Source organism: Engystomops pustulosus, chromosome 5, assembly GCF_040894005.1.
Source record: "Engystomops pustulosus chromosome 5, aEngPut4.maternal, whole genome shotgun sequence".
In the NCBI taxonomy this organism is placed as follows: domain Eukaryota; kingdom Metazoa; phylum Chordata; class Amphibia; order Anura; family Leptodactylidae; genus Engystomops; species Engystomops pustulosus.
The window spans coordinates 68,981,025-69,007,698 of NC_092415.1; the positions used below are offsets into that span (position 1 = coordinate 68,981,025).

The following is a 26,674-nucleotide window of genomic DNA, read 5'->3' on the forward strand; positions in this document are numbered from 1 at the left end:
TGTCTGCTGTATTATACAGTTTACACCTGCAAGCACCATTCAAGGAAGTTAAGGAAGTTAACTTAATTATATATATAATTAAAAGAGCACAGCAGCACAATAAAAAAAAGTGCAAGGTAGGGTACGAACCTTTACTCTCACCAAAAAGAGTGCATAAAGAAAATGGAAGAATTCCAAATCAAGTGAAACAAATGGTGTTTATTCCACCCTCTGCGACGTTTCAGCTGTATCCCACCCTTTATCAAGCTGTATCCACCGTCGCAAAGGTTGGAATAAACACCATTTGAATTGGAGTGCTGCTATATAGTACAGTGTATAAATATAAGTAAAAAATAAGCCACTGTAAAAACATGAAAAATATGCAATTGGTCAATTTTGTAATATATATATATATATATATATATAGATATATATATATATACTTGTAGAAAATGAAAACAGCACACCAAGGGGCAAACAGATGATGGTGGGTGCAGGCACTCTGGGATCGGGCCACGGATCCACTAACGAAAATATAATGTAGAAATAGGCAGCACTCCGGAAGTATTGTGCAAAAAAGTGGTGTCTTTTATTCCATGTCTTTGAAAAAGTACAGCAAGAGCGACGTTTCGACTCACACAGAGTCTTTATCAAGCTGAATAACAAGAGTGAACATCATGCATTTATACCAAACCAAAGTGATCACGTGATGTGGAAGTTCACACCCACATAATTAGCATATTGCGTCATAGAAATGTAAAAACAAGTATGTGACAGAGTAAAATCAAGCATTTTCTAAAAATACAGGCATGAATAAAGTGCTAGTGCATATACAGTATATTAAAAGATCATTATTATGACCACATAGTGTCCTGTGCATGTTAATAGTGTCAAATATGTTGAAGTGCCAATAGTGCTTTAACAGTACAACAATACAAATATAAACAATGGGGAATCTCACCGCCGTATCCACACGCTGTAAAAAAGATTTTTGGGTCCTGCGCCTGTAAACAGAGAGTCACGCGCCAGAGTGTATTACCCTGGCACGCACCGGTGGAACGCAAGCGGAGTGTCGCTCCTAATGCGCATGTCAAAGGAACTCATGTTGTCAGGGAGACTGGACACGTGGTGTGTAAACAGTCTGATGTTCCCTGATGAGTCCTCGGCGAAACCAGCAAAAAAATTGAATGAAACATAAATGCAACATAGTTGCTGGCACAGCGTGAGGAGATTAAGTAGGCCAATAAAGCCATGTGTGAAGGGCAACGGGTACACTATTAACCCCAAGCTAGGGGAAACTATAAAAAGTTATTCCCCAAAGTCCAAAACGGACTTTATCAGGGATATTGCATGTGTCGCCCATTGTATGCAGAACAGCGTCTGCCGGGCTCACGCTGACCTCTTAGTGTAGCGATGTCAATTAAGAACAAAAATAGCAAATCAAACAACGAAAGGAGAAAGGAAACATGCTGGAGAATGAGTAAAAGGCGACCAGGATCGGGCAAATGGCAGCGTGGATGTGGAAGAGACGGTGAGAATTGTCCCTTAATAGCTTTCTGTTTTATTCATGTAATCTGTAATGACAAAAAAAATTTTTCGTTATGCATACATGAAAGAAGTGTAGAAATTATGTTGGGTGATTCTTGTTACTGCAAACTTACAATACACACAAAAGGACAATGAAAAATACAAACAAGACAAAATCGGTTGGCACTGACATTAGATTACACTCAACTTGAAGTCCACATTCAACCCATGTGGACGTAAGGTGTTTAATGTGTGTATCCAGCGCAATTCTTTAGTTTTGAGAATTTTTACTCTATCTCCACCCCTTCGCAATGGGGGTACATGGTCAATAAGTTGAAACCGGAGTTCCCTCTCGGTGTGTTTGGCATCAGAGAAATGCTTAGAAACAGGTAAGTCACGTCTGTTGTTCCGTATAGTATAGCGATGTTGGTTAAGTCGTGTCTTGAATTCAAGGGTCGTCTCCCCTATGTACAACAAACCACAAGGGCATGTGAGCATATATATGACGAAGCAACTATCGCAGTTGAGATAATGTTTGATATGGTATTGTGTATTGTTATGAATAAAAGTGCTGCCTTTATTCATTTGCTTGCAGTTGATGCAATTTCTGCATGGAAACGAACCTTTATTTAATTGTCCAAAAATAGCTGTTTGTCTATTTGGACGCGATGTGCCCACATCTGCTCTTACTACCCGGTCTCTGATGGATTGAGCTCTTCTGTATGAGAGGAGTGGGGGATTCCTAAACTCGGGAGCTGAGGTTGGACTACCGGATAATTTCGACCAATGCCTGCGTATGGTCTTGCCAATAGAATTGCTATATTCGCTATAAGTTGACACAAATGGTACTCGGGCACAATCAGATTTTTTGTTGGTGGTGGACAAAGAAGTAGATCTGTCTACATGGTCTACCTTGTGTAGATTTTTGTCAATGATGCTGTGGGGGTAACCGCGCTGTATGAATTTCTTAGTCATATTGTGAAGGTTTCTGTTTGTTTTTTGGGGATCACTTGTAATGCGCTTTACGCATTATATATATATATAGATATATATAGATATATATATATATATAGATATATATAGATATATATATATATATAGATATATATAGATATATATATATATATAGATATATATATATATATATATATATATATATATATAGATATATATATATATATAGATATATATATATATAGATATATATATATATATATATAGATATATATATATAGATATATATATATATAGATATATATATATATAGATATATGAATAGTACAGTAAATGTACATCTATTTGTGTAACACTTACACTATTATAGTTTATGCTGGTTTGAAGGTTTATATATTAGAACAGCTGTCTAAAATATGTTATGTTTACTGAGGAAAAACTGTATTCTTTAGCCTGAAGGCATTTTCTATGTTCTGAAGGAAAACAAAATGTTGCTGGGAAATTGAAGGCAGGCAAACAAAACAGTATAACTTGCAAACATGAATGACTGAATAGCTCACACTCAAAATTGAGTAGAATGAATTCTTATTTTTAATAATTATCCAGTGTCAAGTAACCTGGCTTGTAGGACAATGTCAAGTAACCTGGCTTGTAGATACTCATCAAGTAACCTGCCTTGTAGGACTATGTCAAGTAACCTGTTCTGTAGGTACTCATCAAGTAACCTGGCTTGTAGGACAATGTCAAGTAACCTGTTCTGTAGGTACTCATCAAGTAACCTGGCTTGTAGGACAATGTCAAGTAACCTGGCTTGTAGGACAATGTCAAGTAACCTGCCTTGTAGGACTATGTCAAGTAACCTGTTCTGTAGGTACTCATCAAGTAACCTGGCTTGTTGGACAATGTCAAGTTACCTGGCTTGTAGGACAATGTCAAGTTTTCTGCCACAGACTCTGCTCCCTCCGTCTTTACTGAATCTACAGTCATTGATATGTCATGGGTATTATATATTTAAATACACACTTCAAATTCCCACAATTTCTTTCTTTATTTATCCTTAAACCTCTTACTGGCTGCAGGTGCATGGAGAGGGCTAACGGTCAGAGCCCTCTCCATACAAGATGAGCGTGTGCTTGCACCGATTGCAGATGTTAACCCCTTAAACGCTCTCGGCATAGCTGCTGGAGGCATTAAAATCCTCATTCCAGGCACCTTTGAAGACATCCATTGCCATGACAGCCTCGGGTCACACAAAAACCCAAGTCTGTCTCTTTTTAAACCATCAATTACAATGTACCATTTGCAGATTGTAATAGATGATGTGGAAAATCCCCATACTGTAGTATGGCAGTATATGATAGAATCAATCAGATAAGCTAGGGTTAAAGTAAATTAAAGAAATTACTTAAAGGAAACCTACCACTTGAAGTGGCAGGTATAAGAAGGAAATACCGAGCACCAGCTCAGGGTGAGCTGGTGCCGGAGCTTATTTTTGTTAGTGTTTTAAACCACTGTATCGTGGTTTAAAACTCTTTTTAAACTTTATAGCCGAAGCTGCTTTGGCGCAGGGAGGTACGCGCTCGGCGCTTACCATGCTCGCGGCTCTCCTTCACTTCCTATGTAGCCGCGCGCACGGTCGCGCGCTTGGTAAGCGCCGAGCGTGTACCTCCCTGCACCGAAGCAGCTTCAGCTATAAAGTTTAAAAAGTGTTTTAAACCGCGACGCGGCGGTTTAAAACACTAACAAAAATAAGCTCCGGCACCAGCTCACCCTGAGCTGGTGCTCGGTATTTCCTTCTTATACCTGCCACTTCAAGTGGTAGGTTTCCTTTAAAAAAACCTATAAATTCAAAGCACCCACCTATCCCTAGAACTGATGTAAACATAAATAAACAGACAAATTGCAAAACATGTTAGATATCGTCACATCCCACAATGTTCTATCTATCTTAATATAATAACGGTTTCTCTCGACGTTTACTGTATATACTTGAGTATAAGCCCACTTTTAAACCTAACTCGGCTTATACTGAAATCAAGAGAAACAAACAAACAGTGTATTCACCTTCCAATGCCCCCTGCCCCCCAACAGGTCATCTTCTATTGATTGATGCTCCGGTATCAGCTATGTGTTCCCGTGCGGGAACTATACTGCATTTCCCACCCTCTACTTATGTCAGGCTCGGTGAGGTTGTGGATCCTCTGAACCACTGTGGACGATCGCACAAGCCACTACCTGGGACTGGAGTCTAAGTGGTACCCGGTTTTCACCAGAGCCTGCCGCAAAACGGGTTAGACAAGCTGCGGCGTGGTACAGGCGTGACTTGTCCGCAGTGGCAGCCAAGGTCGAGGTACAGAAATGGCAGGCAATCTCGTAGTCGGGGACAGGCAGGAGGTCAGGACAGGCAGCACAGGATTGGAGTCAGAGATGTAGCAACAGGGCAGGGCAGGCGGCAAATTAGCGATGTCGGAAACGGAACCAGGGTCACAACGGGAATTCACAAGAAGAGCACAAGGCATCAGAAAAGCTTTCTCTAGGCGCTAGGCATGAAGATCCGGCAAGGGCTTGCAGGAAGAGGCAGGCTTAAATAGATTCTGCAAAATGGCCAGCGCCAATTAATGGCGCGCCGGCCCTTTAAATTTTGAGAAGTGACCACGCGCGGCCCCGAATGCTAGGTGGAAGGGAGCAAGCCGTGAGCCGGGGAAGGTAAGCAGCGCTGGCGGCGCGCTGGCGGGGGCAGAGAAGCACAGGTGAGCCCGCAACCCGCGATATGGGTCGCGGGACCACCCATGACAACTTATACTTGAGTCAATAGGTTTTCCCAGTTTTTTGTGTTAAAATTAGGGGTCTTGGCTTATACTTGGGTTGGCTTATACTCGAGTATATATACAGTAACACTGTAATGTAAAATAGCGCCCAAAGTAGAAAATGCCACTTTTTGCCACTTTAAAAAACATAAAAAATTCAATAAAACGTGATCAGAAGCCCTGTCCTCAAAACAGTAGCATTTAAAATGTCATCAAAAGTTTCAAAAAAATTACACCACCCACAGCCCCAGACACCGAATCATGAAAAACTTATTAGTGCCAGAAGAAGGAAAAATGAACAGGAGGTTTTAATTTTTGTAAATGTATGAAGATATTATGAAACCTAAATTAATTTGGCATCTCCATGATTGCACAGACCCAAGGAATAAAGTAGACATGTCATTTGGGGCGCACAGTGAAAGCCTTAAAATCCAATCCCACAAGAAACCGTTGCAAATGCATTTTTTCACCATTTTCACTGCATTTGAAATTTTTTTGTCGCTTCTCAGTACACTGCATGGAATATTAAATACCATTACCATGATGTGGAATTCGTTACACAGAAAACAAGCCCTTACACAGCTCTGTACATGGAAAAAAAAAAAATTTGAAGGTGGGGAGTAAAAAATGGACGCTTAGCAACAAAAAAGGGCCTGGTCATTAAGGGGTTACACATGTCTGATTTTATTTTAAAGTCTGGATTTCAATTTTATCCCAGGAAATATAGAAAACTGTAAACCTGATCATACAGTAGCTCCAAATATATGTCTTTTTTAGTTTGTATAGGTCTGATGTAAGTGCTATTCAAATCTAATAACCTATCTGGTAGATTTATTCAGAGGATTTCATGGAAAGGAATCCTAAAAATAACATCCAAAAGTTATATCATCCGCTTCCATGTTCTCTTTGTGATAAAATTGTAGCTTACATTAGGAATACATTTGTATTTTGGAGGCATCCGCTTTTTCTCATCCTCTTTCACAACTGTATCAATTCTACCACTTCATGGACAACAATGTTTTTTCACTAACGTATAAACAATATTTCCACAAAATACATCGTAAATCTTAAATCTTTCAAATAGCAATAAGTAACTGTCAAATAAATAACAAAAATTTTCATAATTTTAGTAACAATGGAGCTTATTTACGAAGGGTCCGCGGATCACATTTCCGTCCGGACTGTTCATGGTTTTTGGGATCTACGCCACTGGGACAGGGATTTAACAGGGGGTTGTGTCGCACACAATCGTACTTTGGTGCTGCTGCGACGGCCTTCAAGCAACAGAAATCGGGGGTGGGCTGTCAGATGATCCGACTGATTTGGACCAAGCTCAGGATTTAAGATTAAAATTGTGTTGCAACCAATACACTTATATGCACCAGGAAGAAGAAGGTGAACTTCGGTGGACCTGAGCGGGGAAACGACACATGCAGGATATCGGGTGCATGATCTTAGTGAATCGCGACACAGTGCATTGACGTCGGACAATACACTTTCGGGAACTCCGTGGGACCAGGTAAGTAAATGTGCCCAATGTGAACCCTATTCCTTTCCAAGAACTTGACATATATGGAAACAATAGAAATTAAGAAAACTACTTCTTATAATCAAAGTAAAAATCCACTCTTCTTGCTTAAAAACTATTTTTTTCATCTTTCATTTTTTTTTAAACTACATTCAGAAAATTGTAGACTGAAGGAATAGTCTCCGAAAACCACATCTTAAAAAAAAACCTCAGCATCCAAGAAATATATATTTAAAGGGAATGTTAACACATAATTCTGAAAATTGAGAAGAATCTCCTAAAATTGCACATTCTCCTGAATATAGAGTCCTGAAATATAAAGACTATATTTGCCAAACAACAGATCTCCAATATTAGCTCTAAGTAATGTGGATACCTGGAGTATTCCCTGCAACAAAACTTATGTTTAATAAACTAAGAACTAACTATATTATTCAGTGAAACATTTTAACACACATATTGATGTAACCTTTGCCACAGATGCCCTTTTGCCATTTTACTTTACAGTTGTTTTCTCCTTACCTTTTAAAGGCCATAATTTGTTTACTTTTCCATTTACAAAGATTTTTGGTGATTGTCTTCTACACACAAAATTGTTCTTTCTAGTGGCACCATTTGATACTCCACACAACAAAAAAAACACATTTGAGTCATTAAGTTGTGAGCTCCGTTTATGTGGCTTTAACCTCCTCTTTAATTATTTGGTTCGTATAGTTAAGGAGATAGCAACACATTTTCCAGGTTTTATTATGTTTAAATACATATGAAAAAATTAAAGATTTTGCGCGAAATAACAAAACAAAACATTTTTTATTTGGGGGCTGTACAACCTTTCAATCACTTTTTATTTAAATTTCAATTTGTTGCAAGATGGTACAATTTTGGTAGATTGTTTATTTTGGCAATCCCTAGCTTATTCAGGATTTTATTTGTTTATTTCATTTTATGTGTTCTAGGGAAAGGGGGATGATTTGCACAAGGTTTAACTTAAACAATGTTTTATAGTTTTCATTACCTCTAGGGTATTTGCACCCAAGGGGGTCTGATTGATCATGCCATATGCTGCAGGAATACTGTGTTTACTGCTGATACACACATTTGTAGCAAAACATATCCAATGTATCATGTAGTTTATAGATTGATGAAAGCAGAGCCCAAGCATAGCATATTTTCTTCAGCAGAATAGCAGATGGGCATATTTTATCTCATGTCTCATGTTTCACCGTATTCCTCCTAGCAGTTCATGATTTTCATGGCATACATTATTTTCTCTCTACTGACTTCTAATATGGACCCCAGTCAAAATATTAAAGATAGGGTTATTGTTAATGTGACAGATGAGAAAAAAAACTGGTCTGTTATTTGAAAGAAGAGAAGGTTCTCTTGAATTAGGTATTTGGTGGTATTAATGTCATGTGTATACTTGTAGTTGAAGAGGAGCTGACCGCTATGGTTGTAGTGACATTTGGAACAAACACTTGCCATCATATATCACAGATTTTCACTCTGAGAAAACTATCGAGGAAGACTGATTTAGCGCTAGACATGTCCTTTTTTTATCAAATAACGCTAGACATGTCCTTACAATTGGTTAAAGGTGTTTTGGAGGTGATGACTTCAGTAAAAGGGTTGTGACAGCAGTAGCATTAAAGTTCACAGCCAATGTATATCCAAAACAAAAATGAGGTTCTGTTGTGAGCTTCTGCAGCATATTCCCTGACCCTGATGTTATGCACTTATGGATCCACAGACTGGACTGTTGGCAGGAACCAGAGCAGTAGATAGATGCAATAGATATTATAAAGTCCTCATGTGGTAGCTCTTATATATGTATGTGTGTACACCGGTATCAATCTGCGCAGACGGGAAGGAAGATTTTATGTTGAAAAGGCAGGATGTGATTAGGTGCATGAAAAGATGAGTCTCCCAGAAATTGTTCTAATGCAGGGCTAGAGAGATGAGCCAGGAGGTAAAGGGGCGGGGCTGTGTGACATCATTGTCGCAAGGAAAGTTGTCAGTCAATGAAATGTAGCTGGGGAACCTGTAAGACAAAAAGAACATGACATTCTTGCTGTTAAAATCAGCCAACAAAATTAAAGATAATTAATTCTCAATGAGGAGTAAGACTCGGCCAACACCCTTATAGAAATCAGGTAGATAATTTCCTTCACAAAGAGATTTCTGCTTAGAGAAATACAATTAAGTGACTGTGAGGTAAAGGACCAATATTTACCATTTTTGAGTAAATATTTACTTGTTTCAAAAATATTTATTATTTTCTAGGTAATGTATTGCTCCATTGACCAAAGTTGTTTGAATCATTTACTGTGACCAAGCCAGTGAAAAAAAGAAAAAAATAATTGTAACATCCTGTGATTTATTATTTCTAAATGGAGGTCTACACAGACTCCAGAGCTTATTCAGCGCCACATTTAAATTGAGCATAGAGAGGAAGATTTTACCACACCTCTGGCTAATGTCTATGAACTATGCCATTGATTTATTAATAGTCCAATGATGCCACTGATTCTGCCTATTCATCATGTTCCATACTGTAATGGTACTGCTACGTATGTGGTTTCCACTAATGAAACTACACTGCAGTAAACTTCCTGCTGTGTTGCAGTGAATTTTTTTAAATAACGCCAAACCTGCTCCTAATATCCAATATCCTAGTAATATTTGGCCTCAAGGACGTAGCCCTATTTTTCAAATATGCCCTGTGTCACTCACTATATACGCTCACCGGCCACTTTATTAGGTACACCTGTCCAACTGCTCGTTAACACTTAATTTCTAATCAGCCATCCACATGGCGGCATTTAGGCATGTAGACATGGTCAAGACAATCTCCTGCAGTTCAAACCGAGCATCAGTATGGGGAAGAAAGGTGATTTGAGGCCTTTGAACGTGGCATGGTTGTTGGTGCCAGAAGGGCTGGTCTGAGTATTTCAGAAACTGCTGATCTACTGGGATTTTCATGCACAACCATCTATAGGGTTTACAGAGAATGGTACGAAAAAGAAAAAACATCCAGTGAGCGGCAGTTCTGTGGGCGGAAATGCCTTGTTGATGCCAGAGGTCAGAGGAGAATGGGCAGACTGGTTCGAGCTGATAGAAAGGCAACAGTGACTCAAATCGCCACCCATTACAACCAAGGTAGGCAGAAGAGCATCTCTGAACGCACAGTACGTCGAACTTTGAGGCAGGTGGGCTACAGCAGCAGAAGACCACACCGGGTGCCACTCCTTTCAGCTAAGAACAGGAAACTGAGGCTACAATTTGCACAAGCTCATCGAAATTGGACAGTAGAAGTTTGGAAAAACGTTGCCTGGTCTGATGAGTCTCGATTTCTGCTGCGACATTCGGATGGTAGGGTCAGAATTTGGCGTCAACAACATGAAAGCATGGATCCATCCTGCCTTGCATCAACGGTTCAGGCTGGTGGTGGTGTCATGGTGTGGGGAATATTTTCTTGGCACTCTTTGGGCCCCTTGGTACCAATTGAGCATCGTTGCAATGCCACAGCCTACCTGAGTATTGTTGCTGACCATGTCCATCCCTTTATGAGCACAATGTACCCAACATCTGATGGCTACTTTCAGCAGGATAATGCGCCATGTCATAAAACTGGAATCATCTCAGACTGGTTTCCTGAACATGACAATGAGTTTACTGTACTCAAATGGCCTCCACAGTCACCAGATCTCATCTGGTGAGCATCTTTGGGATGTGGTGGAACGGGAGATTCGCATCATGGATGTGCAGCCGACAAATCTGCGGCAACTGTGTGATGCCATCATGTCAATATGGACCAAAATCTCTGAGGGATGCTTCCAGCACCTTGTTGAATCTATGCCACGAAGAATTGAGGCAGTTCTGAAGGCAAAAGGGGGTCCAACCCGTTACTAGCATGGTGTACCTAATAAAGTGGCCGGTGAGTGTATGTGGTTATAGTTTTAACATATCCAGGGGATTTTGATATTGTCTTCTCATGACACATTGTACTTCGAATTAGTTTACAAATTTGGATGATAATTTGAGAAAAATTTCAAAAGATTCTCCATTTTCAAAATAAAAAATTCTGGACTTTTGAAGCAGATAGTCATGGCACCCAAATTAATTCATAACTTACATTTCCCAAATGTCTTCTTTATGCTGGCACGGGTTTTCAAGAATCCACATATTTTACTAGAATCCACAGAAATAGAGAAAATAATTTCACTATGACCGGAGCTCCAAATATTCTTCTTGCGCATATATCACAAATTTACATAACGGGACGCTAGCTTTCTATGAAACCCTGGGTCGGGCGGATAGAAAGCTAGCGTCCCGTTATGTGAATTTGTGATATGTGAGTATGGACTCTGTTGAGTATGATAAACTGAAATAAATTTTAACTTTATTGGAATGTACCACACCATCTGCCTGCATATTTTCTTCCAGCTACAAATATAATTAAAGGAGGAGAATGAGAGTGCGATGGTGCTAGTCTGAATGGTGACATACTTTCAGCAGGAGAAACTGAAGATTGGTGCTGTTCATCGATGTTTTAAGATAGAATAACAAGGGAGAAGAAGAATATTTGGAGCTCCGGTCATAGTGAAATTATTTTCTCTATTTCTGTGGACTTTTCAAAGACTGTGTGGACCGGTCTTATACCGTGAGTAGCTCCGAAAGGGGCAAACCGTGCACCACGAACAACTGTATTTTACTAGAATGTTATGAGGCTTAAAATTTGGGTGCCATGTTTCACATTTTTTGGAAGATCGGAAAGGACCTGCTCAACTTTCAATTGACTGTGAGAGGCCTAAATAATAGCAAGGCTCGTTATTATTATTACCCCATTAAGGAAACTACACCGCTCAAAGTATCAAAATGCACATTTAAGAAGTTTTCAACCCTTCAGGTGTTTAATAGGGGTTAAAACAAAACAAAATGTAGCTGCTGTCTACAAATTATAATATCTTTGGACAATACATTAATTTTGGGCAGAAAATGTAAAGTTTTGCAATGGATTAACTGACAAAAGGCTCCACAGAGTATGATACTCATTTTTTCATGACACATTGTACTTCAAATTAGTTTACAAATTTGGATGATAATTTGAGAAAAATTTGTGGTGGTGCCTGCTGTATGGACACATGGCCGGGCATAGAATGGCCCCATTCAAAGCTGATTTACATTGTCAAATTGTACAGGCTATAATTTTTTTTGTAATGTGGATATATAGGGGCTCATTTTTTGTGGCTAATTGATGAGATTTTATTAACTCTTTGATGGTGGTGGAAATAAAAATCATCAATTTTTAATAACTTTAATAATTTAACAATTTTTTGCTGTTTATTTGGGCTTTTCACAACACCATCATAAAAATAATATATTATGTTGATTCTATGAGTCACCACAATTACAAAAATACCTCATTTATATGGATTTTTTTCTTTTTCTCCCAAATTTTACTGAACTAAACTAATTTGTAGAAAAGCTAGATAATTTTAGCAACATATTCTGTATCATGAAAACCAGATACCTCCCCTGTCAGAGAGATTCCACATTAAAATTTGGCAAATGTTTACATTTATTTGAATTTTAAAGGGTATTTTAATTATAAAGGGTTCCTATCTGGGCATTCAGATTTAATTAAATTCATGTACCATGAATATATGCTGCTTTGACCTTTATTTCTGAAGGAAACCAATAAATTGAAATTAATTAAAATGATGTGAAGTAAAGAAATATTCATGCAAAAAAAAAAAATTGGTGCTCCATGCTAGGTTTTGTATCATAAAGAAGTGGACCTCCCCGGATCCACCCTCACTCATTTTCTGGAAACAAATATCCAACAAGACAGTTCTGCCTGAAGGCTTTAACCCCTTAAGGACGCAGCCTGTTTGCAGGTTAAGGCTCGCAACTTTTTTTGGAAATTTGACCAGTGTCTCTTCCTGTGGTAATAACTTTTCAACGCTTTAAGATATCTCTGTGATTTTGAGATTGTTTTCTCGTGAGACATTGTAGTTTATGCTAGTAGTGTCATTTCGGTGATCCGTTCCTTTTTTGGGGGGTAAAAATTCAAAAATTTAGGAAAAATTTGAAAAAAATGACTATTTTCAAAGTTTCAAATGTTATAATTTTTAGACAAAAAGTGATACCACAAATTTTTTTTGATAGAAACCTTTTGCCATTGGTCTTCTTTTTATATCCATAATTTGTTTTACGTTTCCATTATTTTTATGGATGTGAGAAGGTTTGAAGTTTTAGTAGCAACTTCTCAGATTTTCTTGAAATTTGAAAAATGCGAACTTTTTGGTGATCAATTCAGTTTGGAAGTGCCGTATAAAGGCTTATGTACTATATACTCCCACAAGTAACACCATTTTATGAACCTAACATCTCAACCTATTCAAATCAGCATTTAAGAAGTCTGTTAACCCTTTAATTATTTTTCCGGAAGCATATGAAAATGGAGTGGAAATTTTGAAATTTCAATTTTTGATTTCAATCTTTCCAATTTAGCCCTAAAACGGATACATTCAGAAGGAATTTGAGGTAAATATATATTCCTAATTTCTTGCCCTGCTTCTTCCGAGTACGGCAATACCAGACATGTGGATGTCAGCTGCTGTTTCCCCGCACATCGATGTCCAGAACAGAGTTAGCGATACCGGGAATTTGGAAGGCCAATTTGGCTGCAAATATTTTGTGGTGCCACAGTGTAATTGAAGAGCCCCTGAAGTAAAAGTACAATAGAAAACCCCCCAAAATGTCACCATTTCGGAAACTAGACCCCTCAAAGACTTTATCGTTGGTTGTGGTGAGCATTTTAACCCCCGACACGCTGCTCAAAATTGAATGCAAAGTAAATGGTGCAGAGTAAAAATTGTGTTTTTATCTCAAAAATGTCATTTTAGTGCCTCATATACTGTGCCCAACTCATGCCACTTTAGACAAACACCCCAAAAATCATTCTGCGGGTTGTCCCGAGTACAGCAATACCACACATGTGCCAATAATTTACAGACTGGGCGCACAGAAGGGATGAGAACGGAAGGAGTGAAATTTTGATTTTCCAGCTCCGTTTTCACATGTTTGGATTTGGAGTGCCATGTCATGTTGGCAGGGCCCGTGAGGTGCCAGTGCAATAGAAACCCCCAATAAATGATACCATTACGGAAACTAGACCCCTCAAAGAATTTATCGGTGGTTGTGGTGAGCATTTTAACCCCCGACACGCTGGTCAAAATTAAATGCAAAGCAAATGGTGCAGAGTAAAAATTGCGTTTTTATCTCAAAAATGTCATTTTAGTGCCTCATATACTGTGCCCAACCCGTGCCACTTTAGACAAACACCCCAAAAACCATTCTGCAGGTTGTCCCGAGTACAGCAATACCACACATGTGCCAATAATTTACAGACTGGGCACACAGAAGGGATGAGAACGGAAGGAATGAAATTTTGATTTTCCAGCTCCGTTTTCACATGTTTGGATTTGGAGTGCCATGTCATGTTGGCAGGGCCCGTGAGGTGCCAGTGCAATAGAAACCCCCAATAAATGATACCATTACGGAAACTAGACCCCTCAAAGAATTTATCGGTGGTTGTGGTGAGCATTTTAACCCCCGACACGCTGGTCAAAATTAAATGCAAAGCAAATGGTGCAGAGTAAAAATTGCGTTTTTATCTCAAAAATGTCATTTTAGTGCCTCATATACTGTGCCCAACCCGTGCCACTTTAGACAAACACCCCAAAAATCATTCTGCAGGTTGTCCCGAGTACAGCAATACCACACATGTGCCAATAATTTACAGACTGGGCACACAGAAGGGATGAGAACGGAAGGAATGAAATTTTGATTTTCCAGCTCCGTTTTCACATGTTTGGATTTGGAGTGCCATGTCATGTTGGCAGGGCCCGTGAGGTGCCAGTGCAATAGAAACCCCCAATAAATGATACCATTACGGAAACTAGACCCCTCAAAGAATTTATCGGTGGTTGTGGTGAGCATTTTAACCCCCGACACGCTGGTCAAAATTAAATGCAAAGAAAATGGTGCAGAGTAAAAATTGCGTTTTTATCTCAAAAATGTCAATTTAGTGCCTCATATACTGTGCCCAACCCATGCCACTTTAGACAAACACCCCAAAAATCATTCTGCTGGTTGTCCTGAGTACAGCAATACCACACATGTGCCAATAATTTACAGACTGGGCACACAGAAGGGATGAAAACGGAAGGAGTGAAATTTTGATTTTCCAGCTCCGTTTTCACATGTTTGGATTTGGAGTGCCATGTCATGTTGGCAGGGCCCGTGAGGTGCCAGTGCAATAGAAACCCCCAATAAATGATACCATTACGGAAACTAGACCCCTCAAAGAATTTATCGGTGGTTGTGGTGAGCATTTTAACCCCCGACACGCTGGTCAAAATTGAATGCAAAGTAAATAGTGCAGAGTAAAAATTGCGTTTTTATCTCAAAAATGTCATTTTAGTGCCTCATATACTGTGCCCAACCCATGCCACTTTAGACAAACACCCCAAAAATCATTCTGGGGGTTGTCCTGAGTACGGCAATACCACACATGTGCCAATAATTTACAGGCTGGGCACACGGCAGGGGTCAGGAAGAAAGAAGCACAATTTAGGTTTTCAAGCTTCGTTTTCACTAGATTGGTAATGGGGGGTACCCCCGAGGTACCAGTACAATAGAAAGCCCAAGTAGTGAACCCATTTTGGAAAGGGCACCCCTCAAAGAATGTATGTAGGCTTGTATGAGTATTTTAACCCCTAAGGTGCTGGCTCAAATGTAATACAAAGTGAGTAGTGCAGAGAAACAGTTGTATTGCAATTTATCAAATATGCCATTGAAGTGACAAAAGTATTTTGCCCAACTCATGCCACTGGGGAAAAACACATCAAAAATCATTCTGCGGGTTACCCCGGTTAGGGCAATACCCCATAGGAGGCAATAATCTGTAGGATGGTGACACGGCAGGGCTCAAAAGGGAATAACTTGTTGGAGCACAGACATTGTACTTTTTTTTTTCTTTTTGGCATCATGAAAGATTTGTAGATGCCAATAGGGGCCAGTACAGTAGAAACCCCTAAGAACTGACCCTATTTTGGAAACTACACCCCTCCATGAATTAATCTAGGGGTATAGTTAGCATTTTAACCCCACAGGTGGACCCCTGAAAAAGTGCAAAATGGATAGTGCATAGTAAAAAATATCTATTATGTCATTTTGTGCCCAGCTGCTGCCATGGGAGACAAACACCCTAAAAATCATGATGCATGTTTTCCCGGGTAAAGCATACGGGACAGTAATCTAGAGGCTGGGCACATGGCAGGGCTTAGAAGGGAAGGTGCGGCATGATGTATAAGCTGTGCGTCAGGGTAACAACAGGGTACTCTAAAAATCCAGGGATGTATGATAAATTCGGAAGCAATCTTTCATACATAACCCTGGTTTTTCTGGGCATGTCTCACAGTGATGAATGGTGTCCTTCCGAATGCCATTTTTGGAGCACACCCTGCACCTCTTTTGTGACCTTCCCTTGCTGGCTGATTGGGGAACTACTCCTGGAAAGTGCTGCCCTGGTACAATACGTGATGTGGCCTCACTTCCAGATGTGCTAGCACTCCCCCCTTCCTGGTCTCCAAAAAGAAAGTACTTTATTACCATCTCTTGAAATTCCAGGAAAGTTCCCCTCTGGCCGGCATATCGATGCAGCACATAAGCATTATACAATGCCATCTGCATGATGTGCACGGCCAGCTTCTTGTACCACACCCTCGACTTCCGCATGGCATTGTACGGCTGAAGCACCTGGTCAGACAAGTCCACCCCTCCCATGTATTTGTTATAATCTAAAATACAGTCTGGCTTGGGGGTTTCTGTACTGGCACCTCGTACTGGGACAGGGGTGGTGGTGTGCTCATGTATTGTGGTTAATACAAGGACCTCTCTCTTGTCCTTGTACTTAACACACAATACAGAGTCGCTGCATAGTGCCCTGCTTTCGTGCCTTTTAAGTTTTTGCCCAAGCAGCGACTTAGGGAGACCTCTCTGATTTCTGCGTACAGTGCCGCATGCCGCAGTATTTCTGGAAGTGAGGCACTTGAACAGGGTGGTGCTGGTGTAGAAATTGTCCAGGTAGAGGTGGTAGCCCTGGTCCAGCAGTGGGTGCACTAAATCCCACACTATCTTCCCTGTAACACCCAGGAAGGGGGGGCATTCTGGGGGCACTATAGAGGAGTCCTTCCCTTCATATACCCTGAACTTGTATGTGTACCCTGATGAACTTTCGCACAGCTTATACATTTTCACACCATATCTTGCCCTCTTATTGGGCAGGTACTGGCGGAATTGAAGTCTCCCTTTGAATTGTACCAGGGACTCGTCTATGCTCACATGTTTGGCGGGAGTATATGCCTGGGCAAACTTGGCACTAAAATGATCTAATATGGGCCTGACCTTAAATAACCGATCATAACTGGGGTCACCTCTGGGTGGGCACTGTGTGTTGTCAGTGTAGTGCAAAAACTTATGGATGGCTTCAAAGCGCATCCTGCTCATTGCCATGCGGAACATGGGGGTGTGGTACAGTATATCTGTGCTCCAGTAGTCCCTGATTGAAGGCTTCTTTACTATCCCCATAAGGAGTATTATGCCCCAATACTTGTACATCTCTGCTGCAGTGACAGGGGTCCACCTGTAGGGTTGTGCATAAAAGGACGTGGGGTTTTGGGCAATATGTTGTGCAGCGTAGAGATTTGTCTGAAATATAATAATATTTAGCAGCTCCTCATCAAAAAAAAACTTAAAAAAGTCCACAGCTCTGAGCCCTGTCGTGTCAAAGTTAATGCCAGGATGGCCCAAAAAGTCAGGGACCTGAGGGGTATAATTATCTGGGGCTACCCATGTGGGGTCAGTGGAAGCCCCAGACGCTTCTCCTGCAGAAGTCCCAGAAACTTCTCCTGCAGAAGTCCCAGGCACTTCTCCTGCAGAAGTCCCAGGCACTTCTCCTGCAGAAGTCCCAGGCACTTCTCCTGCAGAAGTCCCAGGCACTTCAATTGCAGAAGTCCCTGGAACCCTACGGCGCCCTCTTGGGGGTCCTTCCAGGTCACTGGAAGATGAGCAGGAGGATGATGATAGGTAAAAGGGACCATCATCCCCACTAGCTGACTCGGTGTCAGAGGCAAGCATGTTATATGCCTCCAACACGGTGTACGTCTTCTGAGACATTGCACACAAAAAAAAATAGAGAACAAGAAAAATTAGATAATGTGCACCAAACTACACGGATAAACCGTCTAGCAGGCACACAAAAAAAAAATATAATGCACACCAAACTACACGGACAAGCCGCACAGATGGCACACACAAAAAATAATGTGCACTAAACTACACGGACAAGCCGCACAGATAGCACACAAAAAAAAAAAGATAATGCGCACCAAACTACACGGACAAGCCGCACAGATGGCACACACAAAAAATAATGTGCACTAAACTACACGGACAAGCCGCACAGATAGCACACAAAAAAAAAAGATAATGCACACCAAGCCACACGGACCAGCCGCACAGATGGCACACAAAAAATAATGCGCACTAAACTACACGGACAAGCCGCACAGATAGCACACAAAAAAAATAATGCGCACTAAACTACACGGACAAGCCGCACAGATAGCACACAAAAAAAATAATGCGCACTAAACTACACGGACAAGCCGCACAGATAGCACACAAAAAAAAAGGTAATGCACACCAAACTACACGGACAAGCCGCACAGATGGCACACACAAAAAATAATGCGCACTAAACTACACGAACAAGCCGCACAGATAGCACACAAAAAAAATAATGCGCACTAAACTACACGGACAAGCCGCACAGATAGCACACAAAAAAAAAAGATAATGCACACCAAGCCACACGGACCAGCCGCACAGATGGCACACACAAAAAGTAGCTATGTACGGGTACACCTACGGCGTTCTGGAAAAAAATATTACCAGGCACCGAAAAAAAACCTATGTGCACCGCGCAAAAAGGCGCTACAAATGCACCTAGCTTGCCCTAAGACAAACTAACTACCGCTAAGATTGCTAAAGATTCTGTGCAGCGCTATTCACACGGCGCACTGAAAAGTGCGTCCAGTGCAGAACAACGCTAACACAGCGCACTGAAAAGTGCGTTTGGGTTCAGAAGGGACAGACAGGGAAAAACGGAAGACACGTGGGATCACACAAGGCGATCACACAGGGAACACACAGGACACAGGAAAAAACAGATAGGATGGGAATTTGTAGGGAACAATAGGGATCAGATAAGGATCAGAACACTATTTATAGTGTAAAAGTGTATTTTGGTGCACACAGTAACGCTCTTTCCTCTCTCCAGCGATACCAAACCAAAATGGTGCCGCTGGAGGAAGAGGAAAGTGCTAAAAGCACGTTTTTTAGCCTAAAATCGCTGTAATTGGCCAGTCAGGTTTGACTGGCCAATCACGGCGATCGGCGGGCGGGACCAATTTGATTGGTCGGGTGACGGAGACAGGAACTCCTCCTGCCTCTGTCACCCAGATTTCAGCCCGATGTCACCACGTCTCGCGACGTGGTGACAATTCTAAAATAGTATGCGCTCGCGCAGTAGCTGTACTGCGCTGAGCGCCAATAGTGGGAAGCTGCGCAGTACAGCTACGGCGCGGAGCGCTAAGGGGTTAAAAATAGAGGAAGGGGTACCCAAATCAAAACAAGTTTATTTTATGGTCCAAATAGCTGGAGTTGTTTTTCTCACCAATGAAAAAAGGTTACTGGGGTAACCCAGCATAATTTGGTTGGCTGGGGTTGAGGCATGGGGGAGGGAGATAGAGCTTTTTTGATTTTTTGTTGTTGTTTTTTTGTTTCTTCTGGGCGGTGGGGGACAAAGTTATTAGTTGGGGGCTGGTGGGGGGGGGTTAAAGGTATTATGTGATATAATCCTTTCTGTATTGTTATTTATTGAAAAATTGTGTAAGTGATTATGAACATTTTTGTAATGCATATTTTGTATAATAAAAAGAATATTAAAAAAGACATAATCAGCAATTACTTTACATAGAAGTATAAATTAAACACAAAAATACTGATATATTATTCTATACAAACAATTTCATAGTTATTCTTATTGTATAAATTGAAAGAACAATTTGCTTAATTTTAACAGGTTTTTTTTCCCTCATTCACAGAATGTGTGACACTGGTGAAGGTCTATTTACTTTTCAAACAAGAGAAGGAGAGATGATCTATCAAAAAGTCCATTCTGCAACACTGGCGATAGCTGAGCAACATGAAAGGCTGATGTTAGAATTGGAGAAAAAAGCAAGAGTAAGTTTATTATAATGCAAGACTACAATTAATATTGATAAATGAAAAAAATTATTTTGGGTTTTTAATGTCTATTTTGCATCTTTGGAAGATAATAGAGATGAGCGAACATGCTCGTCCGAGCTTGATGCTCGGTCGAGCATTAGGGTACTCGAAACTGCTCGTTGCTCGGACGAATACTTCGCCCGCTCGAGAAAATGGCAGCTCCCGCCGTTTTGCTTTTTGGCGGCCAGAAACAGAGCCAATCACAAGCCAGGAGACTCTGCACTCCACCCAGCATGACGTGGTACCCTTACACGTCGATAGCAGTGGTTGGCTGGCCAGATCAGGTGACCCTGGGATAGACTAGCCGCTGCCCGCGCTGCTCGGATCATTCTGTGTCTGGATGCCGCTAGGGAGAGAGCTGCTGCTGGTCAGGGAAAGCGTTAGGGTGTTCTATTAGCTTACTGTTAGGCAGGAGTGATTCTCAAAGAACCCAACAGCCCTTCTTAGGGCTACAATAACGTTCTACTTTTTTTATTTTAATTTGCATCTAGTACCATTTTGTGAGGAATTAGCAGGGGGACTTGCTACCGTTGTGTTTAGCTCTTAGTGGCACACATATCCATAGCAAAGACCGAAGTGGGAAAATTTAGTAGGGGTTGGATTTCAATTAGGCACTAACTCAGTGTCATCTCATCTGGCATAGTAGTGTGCTTTGATACTTGGCTAGAAAATAGCCATAGGAGAATACAAAGAGCTTACTTACGCATACAGTAGCGTTCTATATATTTGATTTCTGGTTGATCTGCTGGTGGCTGTACTTTCTGCAGTGCATGTACTAGCCAATTCTGAGCAATTTGTAGTGAGACTTGCGACCGCTGTGTTCTGCGCTTAGTGACGCACATATCCATAGCAAAGACCGAAGTGGGAAAATTTAGTAGGGGTTGGATTTCAATTAGGCACTAACTCAGTGTCATCTCATCTGGCATAGTAGTGTGCTTTGATACTTGGCTAGAAAATAGCCATAGGAGAATACAAAGAGCTTACTTACGCATACAGTAGCGTTCTATATATTTGATTTCTGGTTGATCTGCTGGTGGCTGTACTTTCTGCAGTGCATGTACTAGCCAATTCTGAGCAATTTGTAGTGAGACTTGCGACCGCTGTGTTCTGCGCTTAGTGACGCACATATCCATAGCAAAGACCGAAGTGGGAAAATTTAGTAGGGGTTGGATTTCAATTAGGCACTAACTCAGTGTCATCTCATCTGGCATAGTAGTGTGCTTTGATACTTGGCTAGAAAATAGCCATAGGAGAATACAAAGAGCTTACTTACGCATACAGTAGCGTTCTATATATTTGATTTCTGGTTGATCTGCTGGTGGCTGTACTTTCTGCAGTGCATGTACTAGCCAATTCTGAGCAATTTGTAGTGAGACTTGCGACCGCTGTGTTCTGCGCTTAGTGACGCACATATCCATAGCAAAGACCGAAGTGGGAAAATTTAGTAGGGGTTGGATTTCAATTAGGCACTAACTCAGTGTCATCTCATCTGGCATAGTAGTGTGCTTTGATACTTGGCTAGAAAATAGCCATAGGAGAATACAAAGAGCTTACTTACGCATACAGTAGCGTTCTATATATTTGATTTCTGGTTGATCTGCTGGTGGCTGTACTTTCTGCAGTGCATGTACTAGCCAATTCTGAGCAATTTGTAGTGAGACTTGCGACCGCTGTGTTCTGCGCTTAGTGACGCACATATCCATAGCAAAGACCGAAGTGGGAAAATTTAGTAGGGGTTGGATTTCAATTAGGCACTAACTCAGTGTCATCTCATCTGGCATAGTAGTGTGCTTTGATACTTGGCTAGAAAATAGCCATAGGAGAATACAAAGAGCTTACTTACGCATACAGTAGCGTTCTATATATTTGATTTCTGGTTGATCTGCTGGTGGCTGTACTTTCTGCAGTGCATGTACTAGCCAATTCTGAGCAATTTGTAGTGAGACTTGCGACCGCTGTGTTCTGCGCTTAGTGACGCACATATCCATAGCAAAGACCGAAGTGGGAAAATTTAGTAGGGGTTGGATTTCAATTAGGCACTAACTCAGTGTCATCTCATCTGGCATAGTAGTGTGCTTTGATACTTGGCTAGAAAATAGCCATAGGAGAATACAAAGAGCTTACTTACGCATACAGTAGCGTTCTATATATTTGATTTCTGGTTGATCTGCTGGTGGCTGTACTTTCTGCAGTGCATGTACTAGCCAATTCTGAGCAATTTGTAGTGAGACTTGCGACCGCTGTGTTCTGCGCTTAGTGACGCACATATCCATAGCAAAGACCGAAGTGGGAAAATTTAGTAGGGGTTGGATTTCAATTAGGCACTAACTCAGTGTCATCTCATCTGGCATAGTAGTGTGCTTTGATACTTGGCTAGAAAATAGCCATAGGAGAATACAAAGAGCTTACTTACGCATACAGTAGCGTTCTATATATTTGATTTCTGGTTGATCTGCTGGTGGCTGTACTTTCTGCAGTGCATGTACTAGCCAATTCTGAGCAATTTGTAGTGAGACTTGCGACCGCTGTGTTCTGCGCTTAGTGACGCACATATCCATAGCAAAGACCGAAGTGGGAAAATTTAGTAGGGGTTGGATTTCAATTAGGCACTAACTCAGTGTCATCTCATCTGGCATAGTAGTGTGCTTTGATACTTGGCTAGAAAATAGCCATAGCAATAGGATAGCATTGTTTGGTTTTAAAAACTCAAAAAAAAACAAAAAACACAAAAAAAAAAAAACAAAAAAAAAAACAAAAAAAAGTAAAAAAAAAAATAAAGTTATAACTCTCATTTTAAAAATGTTTAACCCGAGGGCTAGGGGTAGAGGACGAGGGCGGGGACGTGGGCGTCCAACTACTGCAGGGGTCAGAGGCCGTGGTCCTGGGCAGGGTGAGACACCACCTGCTGATGAGGGAGCAGGGGAACGCCGCAGAGCTACACTCCCTAGGTTCATGTCTGAAGTTACTGGGACTCGTGGTAGAGCACTGTTGAGGCCAGAACAGTGCGAACAGGTGATGTCGTGGATTGCTGACAATGCTTCGAGCAATTTGTCCACCACCAGTCAGTCTTCCACGCAGTCCACCCATGTCACCGAAATCGCCACTCCTCCAGCTCCTGCACCTCAGCCTCCTCCCCCCCAGTCTGCCCCCTCCCAGGAAAATTTGGCATTTGAACCGGCATACTCTGAGGAACTGTTTTCTGGACCCTTCCCACAGTCACAAACCACTTGTCCGGTTGCTGCTGAGCAATTTTCCGATGCCCAGGTTTTCCAACAGTCACAGTCTGTGGGTGATGATGACCTTCTTGACGTAGTGGAAGTGTGTAAAGAGGTGTCCGACGATGAGGAGACACGGTTGTCAGACAGTGGGGAAGTTGTTGTCAGGGCAGGAAGTCCGAGGGGGGAGCAGACTGAGGGATCGGAGGATGATGAGGTGACAGACCCAAGCTGGGTTGAGAGGCCGGGTGAACACAGTGCTTCTGAGACGGAGGAGAGTCCTCGACCAGAACAGGTTGGAAGAGGCAGTGGTGGGGCCAGACGGAGAGGCAGGGCCAGAGCTGGTGCATCAGCGCCAAATGTGTCAACTAGTGAAGCTCCCGTGGCGAGGGCTCCTGCGGCGAGGGCTAGATCTTCAGAAGTCTGGAGGTTCTTTAAGGAAACACCGGATGACCGACGGACTGTGGTGTGCAACATTTGCCAAACCAGGCTCAGCAGGGGTTCCACCACTACTAGCTTAACTACCACCAGTATGCGCAGGCATATGAATGCTAAACACCCCACTCAGTGGCAACAAGCCCGTTCACCTCCGGCCGTGCACACCACTGCTCCTTCCCCTGTGTCAGCTGCTAGTCAGCCCCCTGCCCAGGACCCTGCCACAAAAACCCCATCGTCGCCTCCACGATCCTCCACAGCATCCACCAGCGTTCAGCTCTCCATACCCCAGACGCTGGAGCGGAAACGCAAATATAGTGCAACCCACCCGCACACCCAAGCCCTTAATGTGCACATCTCCAGATTGCTTAGCCTGGAGATGCTGCCCTATAGGCTAGTAGAGACCGAGGCCTTTCGCAACCTCATGGCGGCGGCCGCCCCTCGGTATTCGGTCCCCAGCCGCCACTACTTTTCCCGATGTGCCGTCCCAGCCCTGCACCAGCACGTGTCAGACAACATCATCCGTGCCCTGACCAACGCCGTTTCTGACAAGGTCCACCTGACCACGGACACGTGGACGAGTGCTGCCGGGCAGGGCCACTATATATCGCTGACGGCACATTGGGTTAACTTGGTGGAGGCTGGGACCGAGTCTGACACTGGGGCTGCTCATATACTGCCGACGCCGAGGATTGCGGGGCCTACCTCGGTCCAGGTGTTTCAGGCCTACTATGCCTCCTCCTCCTCCCACCCCTCCTCCACCTCCTCCTCCGAACTACCATCCGTGGGCACGGCGCCATCAGTCGGTAGCTCTAGGCACAGCAGCAGTGCCGTCGCTAAGCGACAGCAGGCGGTGCTCAAACTGCTGAGCCTAGGCGACAAAAGGCACACCGCCCAAGAGCTATTACAGGGCATCACGGCGCAGACTGATCTGTGGCTGGCACCGCTGAACCTCAAGCCGGGAATGGTTGTGTGTGACAACGGCCGTAACCTGGTGGCGGCTCTGCAACTCGGCAGACTGACACATGTGCCATGCCTGGCCCATGTGTTAAATCTGATAGTTCAGCGTTTCCTCAAGACATACCCCAATCTGTCTGATTTGCTCACGAAGGTGCGCCGCATCTGTGCGCATTTCAGGAAGTCCAGCCCAGATGCTGCCACTCTCAGGGCAGCGCAGCGCCGCCTCCAACTGCCCGCTCACCGACTGTTGTGCGACGTGCCCACGAGGTGGAATTCAACACTGACCATGTTATCCAGAGTTTACCAGCAGCGCAGAGCGATTGTAGACTGCCAGATGTCAACTTCCACCAGAACTGGTAGTCAGGTCAGTCAGCTTCCTCAAGTCTACAATGAGGAGTGGACGTGGATGTCTGATATCTGTCAGGTGCTGAGTAACTTTGAGGAGTCAACACAGATGGTCAGTGGCGATGCCGCCATCATCAGCCTCACCATCCCGCTGCTTGGCCTGTTGAAAAACTCTCTGGTCAGCATGAAGTCGGAAGCTTTGCGCTCGTCACAAGAGACGGGGGAAGAATATTCCCTTGTTGATAGCCAAAGCACCCTCAGGTCTGTTTCTCAGCGCATATCGGAGGAGGTGGAGGTGGAGGAGGATGAGGAGGAAGAGGAGGAGAATGTTGGTGAGACACAAGAGGGGACCATTGTTGAGTCCTTTACTGTTCAGCGTGTATGGGCAGAAGAAGAGGAGTTGGAGGAGTTGGAGGAGGAGGAAATGGACAGTCAGGCCAGTGAGGGGAGTGAATTCTTACGCGTTGGTACTCTGGCGCATATGGCAGATTTCATGCTAGGCTGCCTATCCCGTGACCCTCGCGTTCAAAGAATTTATTCCAGCACCGATTACTGGGTGTTCACTCTCCTGGACCCACGGTACAAGCAAAATCTTTCCACTCTCATCCCTGCAGAGGAAAGGAGTGTGAGAATGCATGAATACCAGCAGGCCCTGGTGCACAAGCTGAAACAGTATTTCCCTTCTGACAGCGCTAGCGGCAGAGTGCGTAGTTCTGCGGGACAAGTAGCGTGGGAGAGTAGGCGAGCAGGCAGCTTGTCCAGCACTGGCAAGGGTACGCTTTACAAGGCTTTTGCCAGCTTTATGTCACCCCAGCAAGACACTGTCACCTGTCCCCAGTCTCGGCAGAGTAGGGCTGATCTTTACAGAAAGATGGTGAGGGAGTACGTAGCTGACCATACCATCGTCCTAAATGATCACACAGCTCCCTACAACTACTGGGTTTCAAAGCTGGACATGTGGCACGAACTGGCGCTGTACGCCTTGGAGGTTCTTGCCTGCCCTGCCGCTAGCGTCTTGTCCGAGCGGGTTTTCAGTGCAGCTGGTGGCATCATCACCGATAAGCGTACACGCCTGTCGACTGACAGCGCTGACAGGCTGACGCTTATTAAAATGAATAAAGGCTGGATTTCTCAGAATTTCCAATCTCCACCAGGTGAAGGAAGCTCAACCTGAATAATTGATCCACTCCTCCTCCTCCTCATTTTCCTCCTTCTCCTCCTCTTTGTACAGTAAAGCAGAGGAAAATGGCTATTTTTTGACAGGGCCCACTGGCTCTTGCTATAGTACTTCATGCATTTAATTTTTCTGGAGGGCCACCTACCCGGTCCTCTGTTTGAAACAATTTTTGTGAGTGCCACATACAGGCACTCAATCTATTCCATTTTACTGCAGGGCCACCTACCTGCTCCTCTGGTTTGAAACATTTTTGGGACTGCCACATACAGGCACTCAATCTATTCCATTTTACTGGAGGGCCACCTACCTGCTCCTCTGGTTTGAA

The 26,674-nt window shown here is 42.7% G+C and overlaps 1 protein-coding gene across 2 annotated transcripts in view; it reads left to right on the plus strand.

Annotated features, from left to right (window-relative positions):
* The window catches only part of DOK6 (docking protein 6), a 329,352-nt gene that overhangs the window by 191,025 nt on the left and 111,653 nt on the right, over window positions 1-26,674 (plus strand). For both annotated transcript variants that reach the window (XM_072152306.1, XM_072152307.1), the window contains exon 6: window positions 20,034-20,172. In XM_072152306.1, the coding sequence (XP_072008407.1) occupies window positions 20,034-20,172 (139 nt within the window). The remainder of the gene's footprint in view (window positions 1-20,033; window positions 20,173-26,674) is intronic.